Genomic DNA, 17,835 nt, shown 5'->3' with positions numbered 1-17,835 from the left:
ACAGTAGAATCTGAACAAATCCTGCTTTAGTCCCTAGACTTTGAATTGAGAAAAAGTTTGGATAATCAATGGTTCTTCCACTGCCAACAGCAGGACCCCGAATGAGAGCTAAGCTTACTCCCGCCTTTCTACAGTGTACTGTGTAAACTTAGGAAGAAATGCTCCATAATGCGTATCTCATCTCTCTGCAGCACCTCCACCTCTGCCTCCAAAAAATGTACCAGCCACCCCACCCCGAACAGGCTCCCCCTTAACAGTTGGACCAGGTAAGTCTGAGTGTTTTTTTCTGTTCATGTGACAAGCAGAGCAATGACCTCGAAACTCAATGTGCCCTCGATATGTTGGAAGCTGGAGGCTACACTAAAATGTTATGATATTGGTACTTAGTTTTATGGCCATTACAATTTATTGTGCAGATTTATTTTAAAGCACCACACCAAGGTTTTACAAAAAATAATCATAATCATAATTTCTCAATTAACTTTTTCTCAGTATAATTTTGTTGAATGAGGGCCCATTCACACAGGAAAAGTGAAAGAAAAAAATCTCACAATAAAACAACCATTGTTTACTTAATTTACCACTCATTTTGTTGGATCTCATTTCAATGACTCACAAATTAATAGTCTGAAGGTGTAATTTGTATTTTTATTTTTCCAATCACTAATAAAATTTTTCCTAGAACTAAAACTGTCTATAAAGACATAAAATGGTCTCAAGGATGTTGCTGGTGAATTTTTTTTTTACTTTTTTTACCAGTAGTTATTCAACAAAGACATGTAAAAATTGTGAAACATGGCAAAGAATTGCTCATAGTTCACTTCTTTGCACATCTTTACCTTCTGTTAAAATCAATACTATGTATTTGTGAAATGCATAATCTGCCAAGACTTACTAGAGTAACAAATCAAAAGTGGGAAAGGTTGTTTTGTGGGTCTGGGACCTCGGAATGTGGTACTTTATCATCTCCGAGTCCCACTGCAGCTTCCTCCTTTGCTGTTTATACAGCCTGATGAGTTTGATGGGTAGAGAGAAGCGTATTTATCAACTCTAGCAAAAGCAAGACAGTCATTGATGAGATTTGTATTGACTGTAACCCAGTACCGAGTCATCCAGAGTCTCATAAGTCAAGGTGTTTGCAAGTTGGAGGAAGCCATTTTGACCCCTTGTGTTCCTTTTAATTATGTTAGCTATCAATAAGCCTTCCAGTGACAACGTTATAAGAATTGTGGGCCTATTACAATTTATTGTAATGGGAAATGCTCCCCCATTTATCAATAGGCTTCAAACCTTGAAAGTTAATTCCCATAGAACTGGAAATATGGAAATAGTTAGCCAGTTCTTTTACTCTAAGAATTATTGAAGGAAAAGTTGCTGCTGGTGTGCCATCCAGTCTCCCAGGTAACAATTTCTAATTTGAATAACCTCACTTTAAAAAATATTACAGTTTCTTGTATTGCAGTTGTTGTCAAGTGCTTGACACAAGCACTAAAAGGTAGTTTTTTTTAACTTGTTTCTCTTATTGTCTTTATAATTTAAAAAGAATAACTTGTTAATGCTTAAGCAATGCTGACTTCATGACTTCAGATAGATACATGCCACAGTTATGCCTATGATATTAATAGGTTAGACTTGATGAGAAAAGGAATTGTCGAGTTTTTTATGATTTTCTCTTCTAGCAAACACATATATAGGTAACAGTTCTAATAAGCACCAAAAGCCTTCTCAAGATCCTTTGTGTGTGTTCTGTGTTGGGTGTGTGTGTGTGCGTGTGTGTGTGTTTGTAAATATCTGTATGGGGATAGCTCTTGAAATAATCTTTGTACCATGTTTCTGCTGTATTTAAGATACATGGTGTTCAGCTAAATATGGTGTGCTCTTTTGTTAAAGTAACAGATACTAGCTTTGACAATTATGCTCATTTGATATACTGGAGAAGACGATGTTTATGAAATATGAGGGTGATCGCTGTGATCCACTCTTTTTATATGATGCTGTGTATTCAGTAGGTCAGATTCTCAGAAGCGCCCTGCCCTTTGGACTTTACATTTCCAGAGCCTTGTTTTTCTCTGGGAACCTAACGCTGCCTTCTCAAAATGACCACACTTTGTGCATTTGTGAGCAGCCTTTGCGAGCAGTACCACACTCAGCACTTTAAATGGTGGTCAAAGTAGCTCAGGTGTGATCACTTTGCAAAACAGTGACTCACGGCCATTAAAAAAAAAAAAAGCTAACATTCACATTGTGAAGGTGGCAAACTCTCCCTTCACCTTCAACCCTAATCCAATAAAAACAGTTTCTGTCCTCAGATAAGCCCCCCTGAGGCACCTCATCTGGCTTTGCATCCTCCTTCCCCACCTCCCCCCACCTCAAATAATAGTAACAAGGTCAATTAAAGTTTAAAATCAACTACTTTAACCACAGGAAATGAGCAATCAGCCACAGAGGTCAAACTTGAAAAACTACCATCCATCAATGATTTGGACAGCATTTTTGGCCCAGTTTTGTCCCCCAAGTCCGTTGCTATCAATGCTGAAGAAAAGTGGGTCCATTTTTCCGACACGTCCCCGGAACATGTCACTCCAGACTTGACTCCAAGGGAAAAGGTGGTGTCCCCACCAGCTGCATCAGACAACCCAGCTGACTCCCCAACTCCAGGCCCTCCTGGCCCCCCGGGACCCCCAGGCCCCCCAGGGCCACCTGGTCCTCCTCGCAATGTACCATCGCCGCTCAATTTAGAAGAAGTCCAGAAGAAAGTGGCTGAGCAGACCTTCATTAAAGACGATTACTTAGAAACAATCTCATCTCCTAAAGATTTTGGGTTGGGACAGAGAGCAACTCCACCTCCCCCACCGCCACCCACCTACAGAACTGTGGTTTCGTCCCCTGGACCTGGCTCGGGCAGTGGTACAGGGACCACCAGTGGTACGTCTTAATTGTTTGAGTGTGCTTCGTGTGCAGGGGAATGGCTGTGGCTGCTGCCTTGTGAGCGACACCCTCCTGCTGCCTGGCAACTGGCTTGAGCGCTTCAGCCATTCCTCCTTTGGTCTGGGTGTCCTGTGGCCCCGTAGCATGTCCTAGTCCATTGGTGCTCGCAGTCCTGGTCCAAGTCTGTGGATGTGTTCTGCCTTGCACTCCCAGTCCTTGGGAATGTCCTGCTTCCCACACTGCAGTTAGGAAGGAAAGTTAGAGAAAGACAGATTTCAAATAGCAATTTCAAATAGCAAATGAATTCTATGCTGAATGGCTAATTTCCTTGTTAGATACCTCCAGAAGTGTCCTAGATTTTGAAGATCAATAGAAGTAGGGAGTTGTTCCTATGGGTTTTCTAGGGAATAGCAAGGCAAAGGATGAGTTATTACATCCTCAACCTAATGAAGCCACCACTGAAGACAAAACTCACTCTCTGATCTCACCATTTGCCATGTTCATCATCGTAAGGTCAACTCTGAGTACACTGACGGGTGAATGGAAAAGGCTACCAAAAATATACTTTTGGGGACTCTGTGCAAATTGTGACATTTAATTTGGTTTTTTTGTTTGTTTGTTTGTTTGTTTTCCTATTTGAAGCTTCATTTTGTGTTTTCTAATTATGAAAAATGGGAACACTTGCCATGTGTACCAAAGAAATACTGAGTTTTTTCTAGTGCATCCCCTCTTATATCATGAATTTCACTGTTGCTCAAATTTGTCTGGCAAGATCCTCCAGTGCCTTCCCTTGTGGGCATGTGGGTTCAGTTCAGGCACCTTTTCAGGGCATTCCATGTGCTGTTTGTTTTTCATTTGCATTGAAAGAGGCAGCTAAATGGAAGATATTTAGATCTAGTAAGAGACAGAAAGGAAAGGCATTTGTCTTTATTCTAATATTCAGTCATCATTGCTGCCTCTTTCAATGGAGTGTCTTTCAGTGCTTGCCTTGTGTGTCTCTGTGCTTCCAAGTGAGAGCAGCAGGGGATTTCAGGAGAAGCCAGGGAGCCTCCTCTGCTATGTGCTATCTCAGTAGGTGTGTCTCCCTAGCCTTCCCACCCCCCAAAAAGGAAAACTGCTCAATACTCAAATAACTTTGGGAAACCACATTAGACAAAGCAAGTTCTTTGCCATGAAGCCCTTGGGAGCCTTTATTTTGCCAATAAAAGCAACAACTATAGTCTCTTGTCCTGGCCACTGTGCTAAGTGCTTTCTGCATATTATTTCATCTCCACAGCAACTCCATGTTGTAGATTCTGTTGTTTTCCCTGTTTTACAAATAGGAAAACTGAGACTCAGAAATATCAAGGAATTTTCCCAATTTTATGCACAGAGGGTGACAGACTTGGGATTTCTACTCAGATCTGCTTGATCTTCAACATATATTCTTAACTCCTAGGCTCTCCAGGCACTTCTATAAGGGTTGGTGACAAATTATTCCAAACTTAGTTGGTTATTGACACCCACTTGTACTGCACAGTCATCCATATGATCATGAAACATCTGTTCTCTCTCTGAGCTCTTTTCTGAGCTCTATCTCTAAGACTAGAGGGTTGGAGCACAGACCCCCAACCCTTTACTGGTTTTCAAGGTCTTGGGTGGGGGTACAAGTCTCCTCCATCATCTGTAAAGATGTAGGGTGCTCCTCTGTGAAGCACTCAGATCATGAACCCAAAGAAGCCAGCTGTCTGTTTAGAAGGGCTGGGGTGGGGTCTCTTGGAAAGGGTTGGGGGTCTTTTGTAGAAGAGGGTGCATCTGTTGTTTCCTCTGGAGCTCTCTTCCCTGGGTCAGGCTGTCAGTCTTCTCAAATATTGTTTCAAGCAATACTGATGTTGCTTCAGTGGTGGGCCAGGATGCTGCCCTGAAAGTCAACACTTTTAGACTGGGGTGGGAAGACCGGGCAGCTTTGCTGATTTGTGTTTCTTTTACCACCCTTTGTAAGAGCTGAGGAATATTTCTCTAACTGAATGGATTACTTTTCTGACGAGAAGGTGAAGATCTTTGGTTTTCTCTCTTGAATCTTTGAGAGTTTTGTTGTTATCTTAATGTTTAGCTTCCATACCCTTACTTGAAATTATTTTAAAATGTTACCAGTAAAGGCTATTGATCCTTAATAATCAAGCTGGAAAAAGCTGTTCTTTTTGGTTTTAGCAGATTGGATTTCTCAGTGGAAGATTGAATCGGTCTGGTGAAGCCCATGAATAAATAAAACTGCACCCTTATCTCCTTAATTAAGTCCCAGTTTATTTGCTGCTTAATCTTTTATTGATGGAATGCATACAACCTGTCAGAACTGTAAATTTAGAATGGCAACAATGGAACATGACCTCATGTTTTAAAGATTAGCAATGCTTCTTACTATCTGATTTTTGTAACACGTACCCTGATGGGGTCAACTTCTCCTGAACAGCTCAAAATACATTTAAGTGGGAACGGAATACTGTACCCTATACTCCTTAAACTATACTTACTATTATGCTCACTTTTTAAATTTCACCCACAATGAGGTGACTGTCACTGACCAAATATAGACAGTTGGAACAGCCTGTGAACTAAAAGAGTCACTTGAAGAAGCTGTAAGTTAAGAATGTGCTCCAAGAAGTTGAATTTCCTAATGGCAAAAAGTTACAATTGCCTAGTTTTCCCAGAACATTGCTTTATTGGACTGGAGATGCTAATTCATGGCAAAAGTTAAATCTTCTCCCATGTGGGCTGTTTGCCAGGGGATAGGAGGGAAAACAAGCTTTATCAGCCTTAAGCAAGTTTGGAGACCAGAGAAAGAGAGGAGTTAGTAAGACAGAATGCTCAGTGCAACATTTTCCAACATAGGAAACTAAAGCTGTATTAAAAGATATTTTCCACACATGCATGTGTGCACACATGCACACACACACACACACACACACACGAGCTTAAGCTACCTGGGATGGAACTAGTCAAATATATTTCCTAATTACAAGTCTTTTAGAGCAGTGATGTCCAATGCAGGAAGCACTGGCTACATGTGGCTTTTTTAAATTTAATATATTAAATAAAAGGAAGCTACTGTACTGTTTTAAGACTTTTAATGTGCTAGTCACCAAAAGAAGAAACATAGTATATAACCATTCCCATACATATTGAATGCCTTTTTTAAAAGTATGGAATAAAAAACACAATTTGGAAAAGGTGGTTTAATTCTTCACATATCTCAAAGGACATATATTTGACTTGACTCTCTCAACAGCATAGTGAATTAGCCCTGTTTTGCAGAACAAGAAGCTTGGAGGTAACCTGTCCAAGGTCATAAAGCTAATAAGTAGCAGAATTAAGATCTGGCCCCAGATCTGTTGGAGTCCATGGCCTTTACCTGTAAAGGTACACCTCTGTAACTTCTCCCAGCTCTACTGTCTGTCCAACACACACACATAAAATAAAAACAAAGGGCCACTGTTGTAATGCAGTGGTTTAAGCGGCCTTGTGATGTAGGTATCACCTGTCAGAGTGCCAGTTTGATTTCCAGCTGCTTCGCTGCTGATGCATCTCCTTGCTAATGTGCCTATGAAGGCAGCAGAAATCAGAGGCCTGGAACTCTATTCTGGTCTCCCTGAGTGGCAGGGATCCCTGCACTTGGACCATCATCCTCTGCCTTCCCAGGCACATTAGCAGGAAGCTAAATCAGAAGCAGAGCAGCTGAGACTTGACCTAGTAATTGGGTATGGGATTCTACAGTCACAAGCTGTGGCTTAACCTTCTGTGACAAAAGCCTGGCCCCCAATACAGGGTTTTAATACAAACGTCCTCTTGCTTCTTACGTACTCTCTTAGTGTCTGTTAATGGAAATGATTAGAGTGCGGTTGGAAAATCAAAGTTGAAGTTTATCCAGGTAGTCAAACTAAAGACTAAAACCTGGAAATGACCTGTCAGTTGCCTGAATTGGCTGTTCTCAAGCCTGAGTTTGGTTACACATTTTATGCTATTCTTGTAGGGGAGATGCATGCATTGGGTAAGATTTCAACAATACAGATTTACGTGTAGTTATCAATTTCAGTGAGAATGACTTAGTACCCCACTGAAAATCAAAGAATAATGCGCTGGAAAAAAATCAAATACTCCTGGCAGTAGCTAACAGACTTGATTATGAAGGAGATACATTACATTCCCACACTCATTCCCACACAGGATGTCGTCTACATGCGAGGAGAGGCAAACACTTGGGTCATGAATCACTCTTCTTACAGTGGCTTTAGGAGGAAAGCTCACTCCTTGATGAGGCACAGTAGACTTTGCCTTGCCCAGTGCTGAGGTTCCCTGAGAGGTCCTGTTCCTTGGGAACCAGCAGCAGGCCCTCTTCGAAGCAAGGAGCTCAGCTGATTTAGGCCTCTGCAGTCACCATTTAAGTCCAGGCTTTCTAACTGCACAATCAACTATGTCAATTGATATATCAATCTGTATCAATTGTTACAAAAATTTTGGAATCTGGGACCAGCATTGTGACACAGCAAGTTAAGCTGTTGCCTGCAACACCAGTATCCCATATGTTTGAGTCCTGGCTGCTCCACTTCTGTTCCAGCTCGCTGCTAATGTGCCTGGGAACGCAGTGGAAGATGGCCCAAGTACTTGGGCCCCTGCCACACATGTGGGAGATCTGGATGGACTTCCCAACTCCTGCCGTTGGCATGGCTCAGCCCTAACCATTGAGGCCATTTGGGAGCTGATCAGCAAGATTTACTCCTCTCTCTCTCTCTCCTCTCTCTTTCTGCAACACTGCCTTTCAAAAAATAAATAATTCTTTAAAACAAAATTGAAATCAATGCATAGAGGGATCATCATAAAATTCATAGAAAATAGTATTATGAAAAAAACTGTGGGGATTTAAAAATTTTTGCACCAAAATAAGCATAATTCCATTTTCCATGCATTTTTGAAGTAGCTTCATACAATTAACATTGTCAATCTACTGCACTGTACAATAGCAGGAGTTAGTCCTATTCAACTCTTCCACTGTACACCTTAACCATCTTCTGTTCATCTCTCCTTCCTCCATGCCCTTCTCAGGTTCTGGTAATCACTATATACTCCCTGCTTCAATGAGTTCAGCTTTTTTTAGCTTGCACATATGAGTAATAACAAGAGGAACTTATTTGTCTTTCTTTAAAAAAAAGTTCATGTATTTGAAAGGCAGAGTGACAGGGGGCGGGCGAGGGGAGAGAGATCTTCCACCTGCTGGTTCATTCCCCCAAATAGCCACAACCACCAGGGCTGGGCCAGGCTGAAGCCAGAAGCCCAGAACTCCATGCTGGTCTCCATGTGGATGCAGGGACCAAAGAACATGGGTCATCTTCTGCTGCCGTCCCATGTGCTTTAGCAGGCAGCTGGATTGGAAGCAGAGCAACTGGGACTGGAACAGGAGCTTCAATAGGGGATGCCAGCATTGCAAGCAGTGACTTAACTTGCTGTGCCACACGCAGACCCCTGTACTTGTCTTTCTGTATCTGTCCTTCACTTAACATAAAGCCACACAGTGCTAGTAGATAGATACTTTTGGACCATTCCTATCACATGCTTGACTCTAAGCTAAATAGAAACATCCTTGTCCCCATCCCAAAGCCTTCTGGAACTTCCTGATAAAGACTTTGCTGTTTAAAGGCTTATTTTCCATGTCTATGCTGCTGCTTCTGTCTTCTGAAAAACATCATGCTTGTCAATCTACTAACATAACAATTTGAAGTGGACCCTGTCAAATCATACTGTTGCTTTTTTTTCTTTTGAAGAGAAGATTAGCCTAAAACTAAGAACATTTATATTGGAAGAAATGTGTGCAAGCTGACTATGCAAAAATAAGGTTAAATTTTATGAAAATTGTGGGTCATGCAGTATGTTAAGCTACAAGAGATTGCATTTGAGTTGTATGGCCTGGGAAAAGTCAATGAGTATCTCTGAGCTTCAGTTTCCATTGAGATATTAACAGTCCCTACCTCTGAAGTTTATTGTGGGGATTAGATAATACACATAAAGTGCCTAGCATAGATCTTGACCCAAAACAATGGAAAGAACACCATAGATGTAGATGGTAAAGGTGAAGGGAGGTGGATGTGATAATCATTGAGTTTCACACTAGTGCAATTACATTTAGAATAAACAGCACAGAGAAACACTCTCAAGATTGCAGATTGCTTAAACTAGATGAACGAGACTTAACTTGAGACTCCTAAGATGAGAGAAGATTCAATATATTGCTGCTCATTTCAAGCTCTTTGAGAAAATGAAAACCTGGAGACTGAGATGATGGTCCAAGAGTCTCCAGAGATCATAGATTTTTGATGGGTTGGAGGGAGGTTGCAGGAGAGGGTGGATAGGGCGCATGCAGAATGGATATTTTGCTGGGGCGAAAGATCTTAGAATTTTCTTGGGATGGTTTGATACCTGTGTTTCTAAAGAAAGTGACGAAACCTCAGGACTAGTTGGAACTTTTCTGAGTAAAAACTGCTTGAGTATTGATTTGGCATTCCTAAGGTTTTTCACCAAGTTATTTTCTCATACATCCCAGAAACATGACCGAGGATAGGCAGAGCCCAGGGTGCAGAGACCCCACTGGTGTGCTGATTAGTGTGCATGCCAGCCCCTGTGTGTCATCTGTGTTCCATATGCTTGTCATTGACAGCCGGAAAAGTAAATCCAAGAGGCTCTTTCAAAAATCGTCCCGGAAATCATCATGGGTAAACTCTAACTGATAGATTCCTAAGCAGCCTCCACAAGAAACAATGCTTGAAATTCAGTGTGTTTCTGCCATTAAGATTCAACACACAAAATACTTAAGGCAATCTCTCATTTGCTCCCTTAGATTTCATCCAATTGCTCACCACCAAGTGTTTGAGTGCATTGATAAAGTTAGCACGCCTTATGAAACACAGTAAAAAGGATAATTCTCTTATCCATGTTTTAAAAAAGAAAGTCATTCCACTTCCTCCTTTTCATTTTGGACGTGTGAAATGAAGTTTATGGTTTAGTGTGTACACAATCAAAAGTTTATAAGTTTGTTACATGTGTACATGATGAAAATGAGTTTATAAGTTTAATGTGTACATGACCAAAATGAAAGGAAACCACCACCCAGCAAAAAGTCTGAAGAAGTTACCTTTGGCCACAATAGAGTAATGAAAGGATTTACTTTTCACTGAGTGTCACATGACAACGAAAAGCAATGAGCTTCAGCTTCTCCCAACAACCATAGTTCCACTATTTTTTTTTCTTTATTAAAAAAAAAGAAAAGAAAAGAAAAGTGTGCTGCAGTGTTTAGTATGGTAATTGCTGGGGCAAAAACCAGTGTGTGGGCCTGCCACTGTGCTGCGATGCTAGCGCTTGGGACCACCTGTGTTCTGGTCACATCTAACACCAGCTTGTGTTTCAGGTGCATCATCCCCCGCTCGGCCAGCCACCCCTCTGGTGCCCTGCAGCAGTACCACTCCTCCTCCACCTCCTCCCCGACCTCCGTCTCGGCCAAAGCTGCCTCCAGGAAAGCCTGGAGTCGGAGATGTGGTATGTTCCCCTCTGCCCTTCCTTGCTCAGAGACAAATGATGGGAGGACCAAACAGAAGCTCAAACTGCCTTCCACGGGCCATCTCGACTTTGGGTGCAAGCCTCAGAGTACTTAGACAGTGACCCTTGCGGTGGCATTTTAATGGCGGTCACTGCGGTACGGGAGGATGTTTCAGTCCTCCCCAGATCTGTACCATCTTTTAAGCCAAGGCGCACAATCTTAGCCGTAGGATGCCTGGCTGATGCTTGGCTCAGCTCTGCTACAGGGGTTGGATACACATGGGGGTAAAATGTTCAGTTGTGCGAAATCCTTTGGAAATAGAGGTGTTGCCTTTCACAATATTTGTCTGATTTTTGGAAAACTCCAAAAGAGGGCAAGTATTGGTTTCTGATTCCAAAATACAGATCAATTACTTGTGGTAGACACACTACGTTGAGCGTAAGGAGAGAGTGGTGGCCAGGATGAGTTTGTTGCCATTTCTTGCACTGTGTCTTAAAGCTCAGGGTGGAAAATGTTCCTTGTGAACCAGTAAGAAATTTGTGGCAGAGGTAAATTTCTTTAGTGTCTGGACACAGGAGTCACAAAGCAGTGATACCCATAAAACTGGGCTTAGCTGGCACAACACAGGAGCTTGGGTTTCAACACCTGTAGCAGGTGTGAGCACTCTCAGGGTCACCTGCTTACTTCTCTGAGGGCATGGCCCTGCTGACCAGCCACAGAGCCCAGCATCTCTACGCCTGATGTACCTACTGAGTTGAGTGTGTCATGGTTTCTGGTACCGTGGGCTGTACTCTACAAGCTCCTGTTGGGACAGCATCATTTTCCATGTAATAATTACGTCATCTATACTCCTTTAAGAACATGAGTTGTCATATCCTGGGCTGGGCGACATTACAAATATGGGACAAAAGTACTACTACCTGTGTCTCTAACTTTTCATCTCTTTTCTTCTCCCTACAGTCCAGACCTTTTAGCCCTCCCATACATTCTTCCAGCCCTCCTCCGATAGCACCCCTAGCCCGGGCTGAAAGCACTTCTTCAATATCGTCAACCAATTCTTTGAGTGCAGCCACCACTCCCACAGTTGGTAAAAATTATCTCCTCTCTTTTAATCCGTTTGTGATTTTGACTGGCTATTTTTTATGATCTGAAGACCCGCAAAGCCCTATGTTTCTGGGCGAAATTGTGTTGCTGTGTGTTTTGCTTACTATCACCTGACTCTTTTCTTAAAAGCACCTTCTCAGAGAATGGAAGCAAAGAGCCTTCCCTAAGCACATAACCTAAGAAAAGGGCCTGAACACCTGTGTTTTGCAGGAATCTTCTTATGCTACACCATACAGAGCTATTTAAAAAAATAAAAAGATAAAGAAGAAATGGCCAGGGAAGATCCTGTGACTTAGATATTACTTCTTAAAATGCAAATCATCTCCTTTGATGGAGAATGTTGGTTTAAAATCAAGACCATGTTCCACAATAGAAATTACAACATTTAGGACTTTTATTTCCTGGAAGCTCTCATTCCTTTATCGTTGTTGATAGTCCTTAGATTGACAAATGATACACGCATTGGCATGGCAGAGACCTGAGTGAACTTTCTGACTTTTTCTAGTGTTTTTCAGTGATGTGTGGTCAATTTTCCTGGAGAAATGAGCCATTGCTGGCATTTATAGTGAATGTCTTTGTGCCTCTTCCCTTGTGCTGTGATGAAAGGGAAGAATTGAGAAGGGCTGCTCAGCTGGGTGGTTTTCCCAGGTTTAAATGCCTCATTTTACCGGGAGCAGCTTCTCTCTTCCCAAGGCTGGGCTTTCTGTTTTCCCACCCCGCATCAGTTCCTGCTGCCTCTTCCATTTTTGCATGGTGTCTCTGACCAGGGGCTTTCCCATTCCACTTTTCCCATGAGAACCCCCGTTGCCCATTGTCTTCTGTGGCAGTCTGGACTCCCCTGCAATTCTTCCATGTTATAAATCAGCTAACCCATCTTGCATTGCTTGGGAGAATCAGTAATCAAAGCTAACTCAATTCCTGCTGTGCCTATGGAACACACCGCAGTGCTGCCCATGGGAGAAAGTAGCTGCGTCACAGCCAGAAGCTCCTGAGGAGGAGAACTGCCTCTTGTCCCAGAGAAATAGGTGAAGATGGGCCTTCTGAGGCCCCCAGAGGGAATGTCCTCGAGTTCACATGTTCTATATTCTTAATCAGATCATCCCAAAAGAATCCTTCAAGTGTGGGGAAAATATAACCTGCTATCCAATCCCATGCAATTTTTTTTAAAGATTTCATTTATTTATTTGAAAAGCAGAGTTACAAAGAGGCAGAGGCAGAGAGAGAGACAGAGGTCTTCCATCCACTGGTTCACTCCCCAAATGACCACAATGGTCAGAGCTTGGCTGATATGAAGCCAGGAGCCAGGAGCTTTTTCCAGGTCTCCCTTGCGGGTGCAGGAGCCCAAGCACTTGGGCCATCTTCCACTGCTTTCCCAGGCCATAGCAGAGAGCTGGATCAGAAGTGGAACAGCCAGGACTCAAACTGGTGCCCATATGGGATGCTGGCACTGCAAGCAGCAGCTTTACCGGCTACGCCACAGCACTGCAATTTATTAATAGACAGATATCTAATGGTATCTATGTAGCCAACTCTATTTCCTCTCCACATCATCAACTGGGGACAATTTCAGGCTTCCTATCACTTGATACTCAGTAGCTAATTTCTCTGTTTTTGTTTGATTCTGTAACATCCCAATTTTATTTTTTAATCTATGTCTAATACTCCTTATTGCTACAGCCATTCCCCCAGTCCCGCTCTGTTGTTTCATTTTCTCAAGAGTGTCGTTCCACCCTCTCCATGTGTTTGCTTTGTTAGTTGGAGAAGAGAGTGAGAATGAACTGTCACTCAGAAAGCAGACCCCAAGTGACCTCAGCTGAACCGCCTAACATGTTCTTTCAATTGGCTGTGATTCATAGAGAAAATCACACACGCAGGGAAGTTGAACTGTGTCCATGTTTTGTACAATGTGCTTCTATGTTGCCTGCTGTAGAAATCGCCAATTCTGGCCAGCAACTTTGATTCTTAACACATCTAGTATGTGTTCTTTCAGGACGAACCACAGGGGGCTTAATAATAACCGAAAACAGCCACGTAAGAGCAGCCTCACATTGCTTCGTCACTGTGTCGTTCTATTATTTTTCTGTGGTTTTCATCTGCCCAGTGAATTCCTCACCCTCCTGTTCTTTATTTGCTCCTGCTGCGAGTCACCTGATGGCCACTTGCCTCTGAAGTAAATGCATTGTCCAGTGACTTTCCAGCAGCTTCTGTGTCTTGCTGTTTCTCTCTTCCTAGAGAGGATGCACTTTGTCCCACGCCAAGGGGCCTAATTATGACTGACATTGGAAGGTCAAGTTAATGCACTCAAATAAATGCCTTGAGGCAGGGAGAGAATTTCAGCAGCAAATTCCCAAAAGCTGATGGCTCAACATTTCCCTCCCACTGCCACAATGCTTTCCTGACTTCTGCTGAGACACTTAAGCCAAAATTGAGGCTAGTGGGAAGCCATCAGACAAGTTTAACTCAAGAGCTGAATTTTTAGGAGCAAGTCTAAAATCTCTGCATGACAATCACGTATAAGAAGAAAATGCCCCTTATAGAACCAAGGGGTGAAATAGGTCATGAGAGCTGCAATTATAAAGTAGTACATCCAATGCCACACCCAGAAACAGCACTTTCTGTGCATTGACACAATCAACTATTACAGAGCGCACACACAACTGTATTTTGTTGAAGTTGGCATTCTCAATTTTAAAATCACCATTTTATAAGTGATTGAAAGAAAGTAGCCGAATGAGCTAAGACACAATATTCTCTTATTACATTCATGATATGACCCATTCCAATTTCAGATTGTTAGATTGCAGAAAAGCACATATCTTAGAATGAGCAAAATACAGAAAAGTCTTCTTGCATTGGAAAAAGCTCACAGGATCTGTTTTATATGATTTTGAAAAAAATCCTATTAAGGAGATAGGGAAAATATTCTATTATAAGAAGCAAATTTTTAGACTGAAAGCAAGAATACAACAGTGAGAGTGGAATGTTTTCTCTGAGTGCAAATATCCATTTTTATTAATTGTTTCTTATTTCTGTAGCTGATAGTCGTTTTCAGATGTTTATAAAATCTTCCTTAAGAGCCCATGGCAAAAATGACCACCAAAAAATGATTTTTCTTCATTATTGATTTCACTGTTAACTAAACTTCTTCACCGATAATTATTAATTTTAAATTATACCCTTAATGTCTTATGACTGTATCATGAATGAAAAGACATCATTGGGTACCAAAGGAAGCATCACATAGATTTTGATGATTCCTTCAGTCCAGAATTTTCAGGCAAAGTGATTTATATTCTGTCATGTAACCATAGCATCCAAAATATAAACTATTGCCTTCAAACTTTGTCTGCAAGCTGGTTAGTGATTTTAAACTGAATAAGCTTTAAAAAAAAAAAAAACGGAAAACCAAAAAATGCAATTTTTGCCCATTAGTCTGCAAATAAAGAAGGGTGACTTTTGGGAATAGATATCCCAGATCTCAAGAAAAAACTCCCATTCAGTTTTAGTCATTTTATTCTCCTTATTCTACTTTGTTGGAAGCATCTGTCTTCAGTACTGTTGCTCGTATTATCGGCGTTGCATTAAGTTCTGTCTATTTGAGGAAGCCACATGTATAATAGGAACTGAGATAAATAGGTGATATCTTAGAAGCTTAAGAATTGACCTCACTGTAGGTTCCCTGCCTTACTCTTTAGGTCTAGGTGGCAAGCTGATAGAATATTTTTCAAGGGGTATTATCTTTTGTGGAATATTTGTTCTACCCTTGTCCATTTCCTTCTCTACATTGTAGGTAGAGTTCTCCATTACCGGACTTTATACGGATCCTATTCAATTTTCTTGCATAGCCGTAATATTACTCTTAAGATCTGTGGTATTGAGTAATTTTTTTGAATCACAGAGGAAAAAAACCCCAATTGTCTGCACATGTTAGCTGGTGAGAAGCGACTGGAAAGAGCTGAAACAATTGAGGTCCAGCTCATCAGTGCACAAGACTGTGACCAATTTACAAAGACATTTAACCGCAGCTGGATACCATAGCCAAAAACAGAATTATGATAATGCTGTTGAAATTTAAAAATCCTTAACTATCAAAGGCAGGTGCAAAGCAAATTGCACTTGGGTGTTGACGAGGCTGAAATAAGATAGCTCGTACAGGGTCCTTGGATTTACACTGCTGCTTTTCTGTGGTCCTCTGTAAAGGTTCTTCTTGCCCCCTGGGTGCTCCTGTGGAGCTGTCAGGACCCCATCAGGAGGTTCTTGTTGATAGACGTATGTCTGGCCACTTGAGAATTGCCTTGGGGTGAAATACACTGGGTAGTTCAATTATTAATGACAGCGTCTTTAACAACACTAGCATGGCTTCTTCCCTGGGGCTGACTTCAGCCCAGTTTCCAGATGCTGAACCTTGGCATTTGCAAAATGTAATTTCTTATCAGAGAATCATCATAAAAGAAGCACATCACTATTTTTATACCTTAAGAATAATCCCAGTGTCCTAAATTTTTGTTACCTTTTTTCCATTAAAATCATTCCTGTGTTTCAATCAGTAAAGTGTGTTGCTCAATTTCATTTGGGATTTGTATTTGTGTTTTTGTTTTCCATTCGTTTATGTTTCTTTGGCTCGTAGTGTCAGAAGATGATGTTTTTTCTGACAAACTGCCCTCGTTTGAAAGGCGCTGTGAGACGCCTGCAGGTACTGTGCTGGCTGAGTGACCTCTAGATCTCTAGACTTTAAAAATCCAAGCCATTCTCCATCTGAATGCTACTGTAAACTCATGGACATGCTCCTCACCTCATGAGTGTCCAGTGCCACTCTGATGCACCCTGTGTACTTACTGTTCATCGTGGGATTCATGCCACTGAAATTGTGCTAAGTGAACGTATTAAAAAGCAGCAGGTTGCATGACAGTTTCTCAGTAAAAAGGTCTGAAAAAGGCGAGATGCTATTGCTTTGTGTCGTTACAAAGGGAGGAATAATTTAACTGCTCAGAATGACATGTCCAGTGACTGCTTTTTTAATTTTAAAAAAATAGAGCATAATATCTTGTTCTTTGGTACATAGGTAGAGGGTGTTTTGTGTCTGGATGCTCAAGGTGATTCCAGGGGAGGGGATGGAAGATGTGACATCTTCCATGAACCTTAAATTGATGTGCAATGCTGTTGTCATTTAAAACCTAAGCTAATGTTTTGTGTAACCCATAACTCCGAATTTATCTTTTTGGAAGCATAGAAGGGGGTGACAATGAAGATGAAATGGATACAGCCATTGCTGAATGACACTTTGCCCAAATTAGTGCAGTTAAAATATGCTGACGCCCCTGCATGGCCAGGAAGACTTCCGCTCCATGCACACAAGCACCAAGTATCAAGCCACCAAAAACCGTGCCATCCCTGTAGGCCTCCATAGCTTTGCTTTTGCTTTCTGTTTCCTCAACTAAAAAAAAAAAAAAAAATAGATTGCCAGCATCCCCTTTTCCCTCCCGCACGCTAATGGCATGCAGTGCCGCCACCCTTCCCCTTAGTGAGATTAATGACCTGCTCTGTAACTCATATTTGTCCTTCTCTCTCCCTCTCCTTAACCTTTCCCATCCCGCTTCAACTCCTGGCCATACAGAGAATGAACAGCCTTCCCTCGTTTGGTTTGACAGAGGAAAGTTTTATTTGACTTTTGAAGGTAAGTAGTACATAGCATACCAGATTCTAATTTATACTCCCTTCCTCCTTCTTTCTCCATCTGCATTTCAAATTCCCAGTTTGCCTCAAAAGTTCTGGCCTTACTTTCTATATAAAAATGCTATGGCTACTTAGAAAATACCAAACACTAAAGAAAAGATCATTTGAATTGGGTGTGGATGTGATCTTCAATTTTTCATACTGAAAAAATAAAGCTGATTTGCAGTTAATATTGCTTAATTAATTATGGTCAATTGAAAAACAAAAAGCAAAACACACCTTTCTTGACCAAGGAACTTAACTCTGTCAACCAGGGCTCTTTCCTAACTCTTGCAAATGCAATGCAACAAATACAAGGACATTTTTGGTTAGTACGGACACTTAACTTTGTTTTTAATGATTAATGTTGCAGATACAACATCCGTTATTGTGAACTGTGAATGTGTATATATTTGTATGTGTAATCTTAAGACAAGGAAAGCTGCGTAAGAAATCTGAAAAGTGGGGAAAAGAAAAAGGAGTATTTTAGTAAGTTCTATCTGCATTTCCCTAAACTGCAATTGAAATGGCTG

General features: G+C 41.5%; 1 protein-coding gene across 11 annotated transcripts in view; it reads left to right on the top strand.

The window, feature by feature from the left end:
* Nucleotides 1–17,835, top strand: part of SGIP1 (SH3GL interacting endocytic adaptor 1) — a 246,346-nt gene that overhangs the window by 170,756 nt on the left and 57,755 nt on the right. For 3 of the 11 annotated variants that reach the window (XM_051857650.2, XM_051857647.2, XM_051857646.2), the window contains 4 exons: nt 192–266; nt 10,358–10,485; nt 11,447–11,573; nt 17,205–17,264. In XM_051857650.2, the coding sequence (XP_051713610.1) occupies nt 192–266; nt 10,358–10,485; nt 11,447–11,573; nt 17,205–17,264 (390 nt within the window). Of the gene's footprint in view, nt 1–191; nt 267–2,424; nt 2,926–10,357; nt 10,486–11,446; nt 11,574–16,217; nt 16,284–17,204; nt 17,265–17,835 lie in introns of all 11 variants that reach the window. The other 8 variants (XM_051857652.2, XM_051857649.2, XM_051857648.2 and 5 more) reach the window with 4 other exon arrangements.

This window comes from Oryctolagus cuniculus, chromosome 7 (assembly GCF_964237555.1).
Source record: "Oryctolagus cuniculus chromosome 7, mOryCun1.1, whole genome shotgun sequence".
NCBI lineage: Eukaryota > Metazoa > Chordata > Mammalia > Lagomorpha > Leporidae > Oryctolagus > Oryctolagus cuniculus.
Note: the sequence above shows the minus strand (reverse complement) of the source record. Positions and strands in the feature narration are given on the sequence as shown.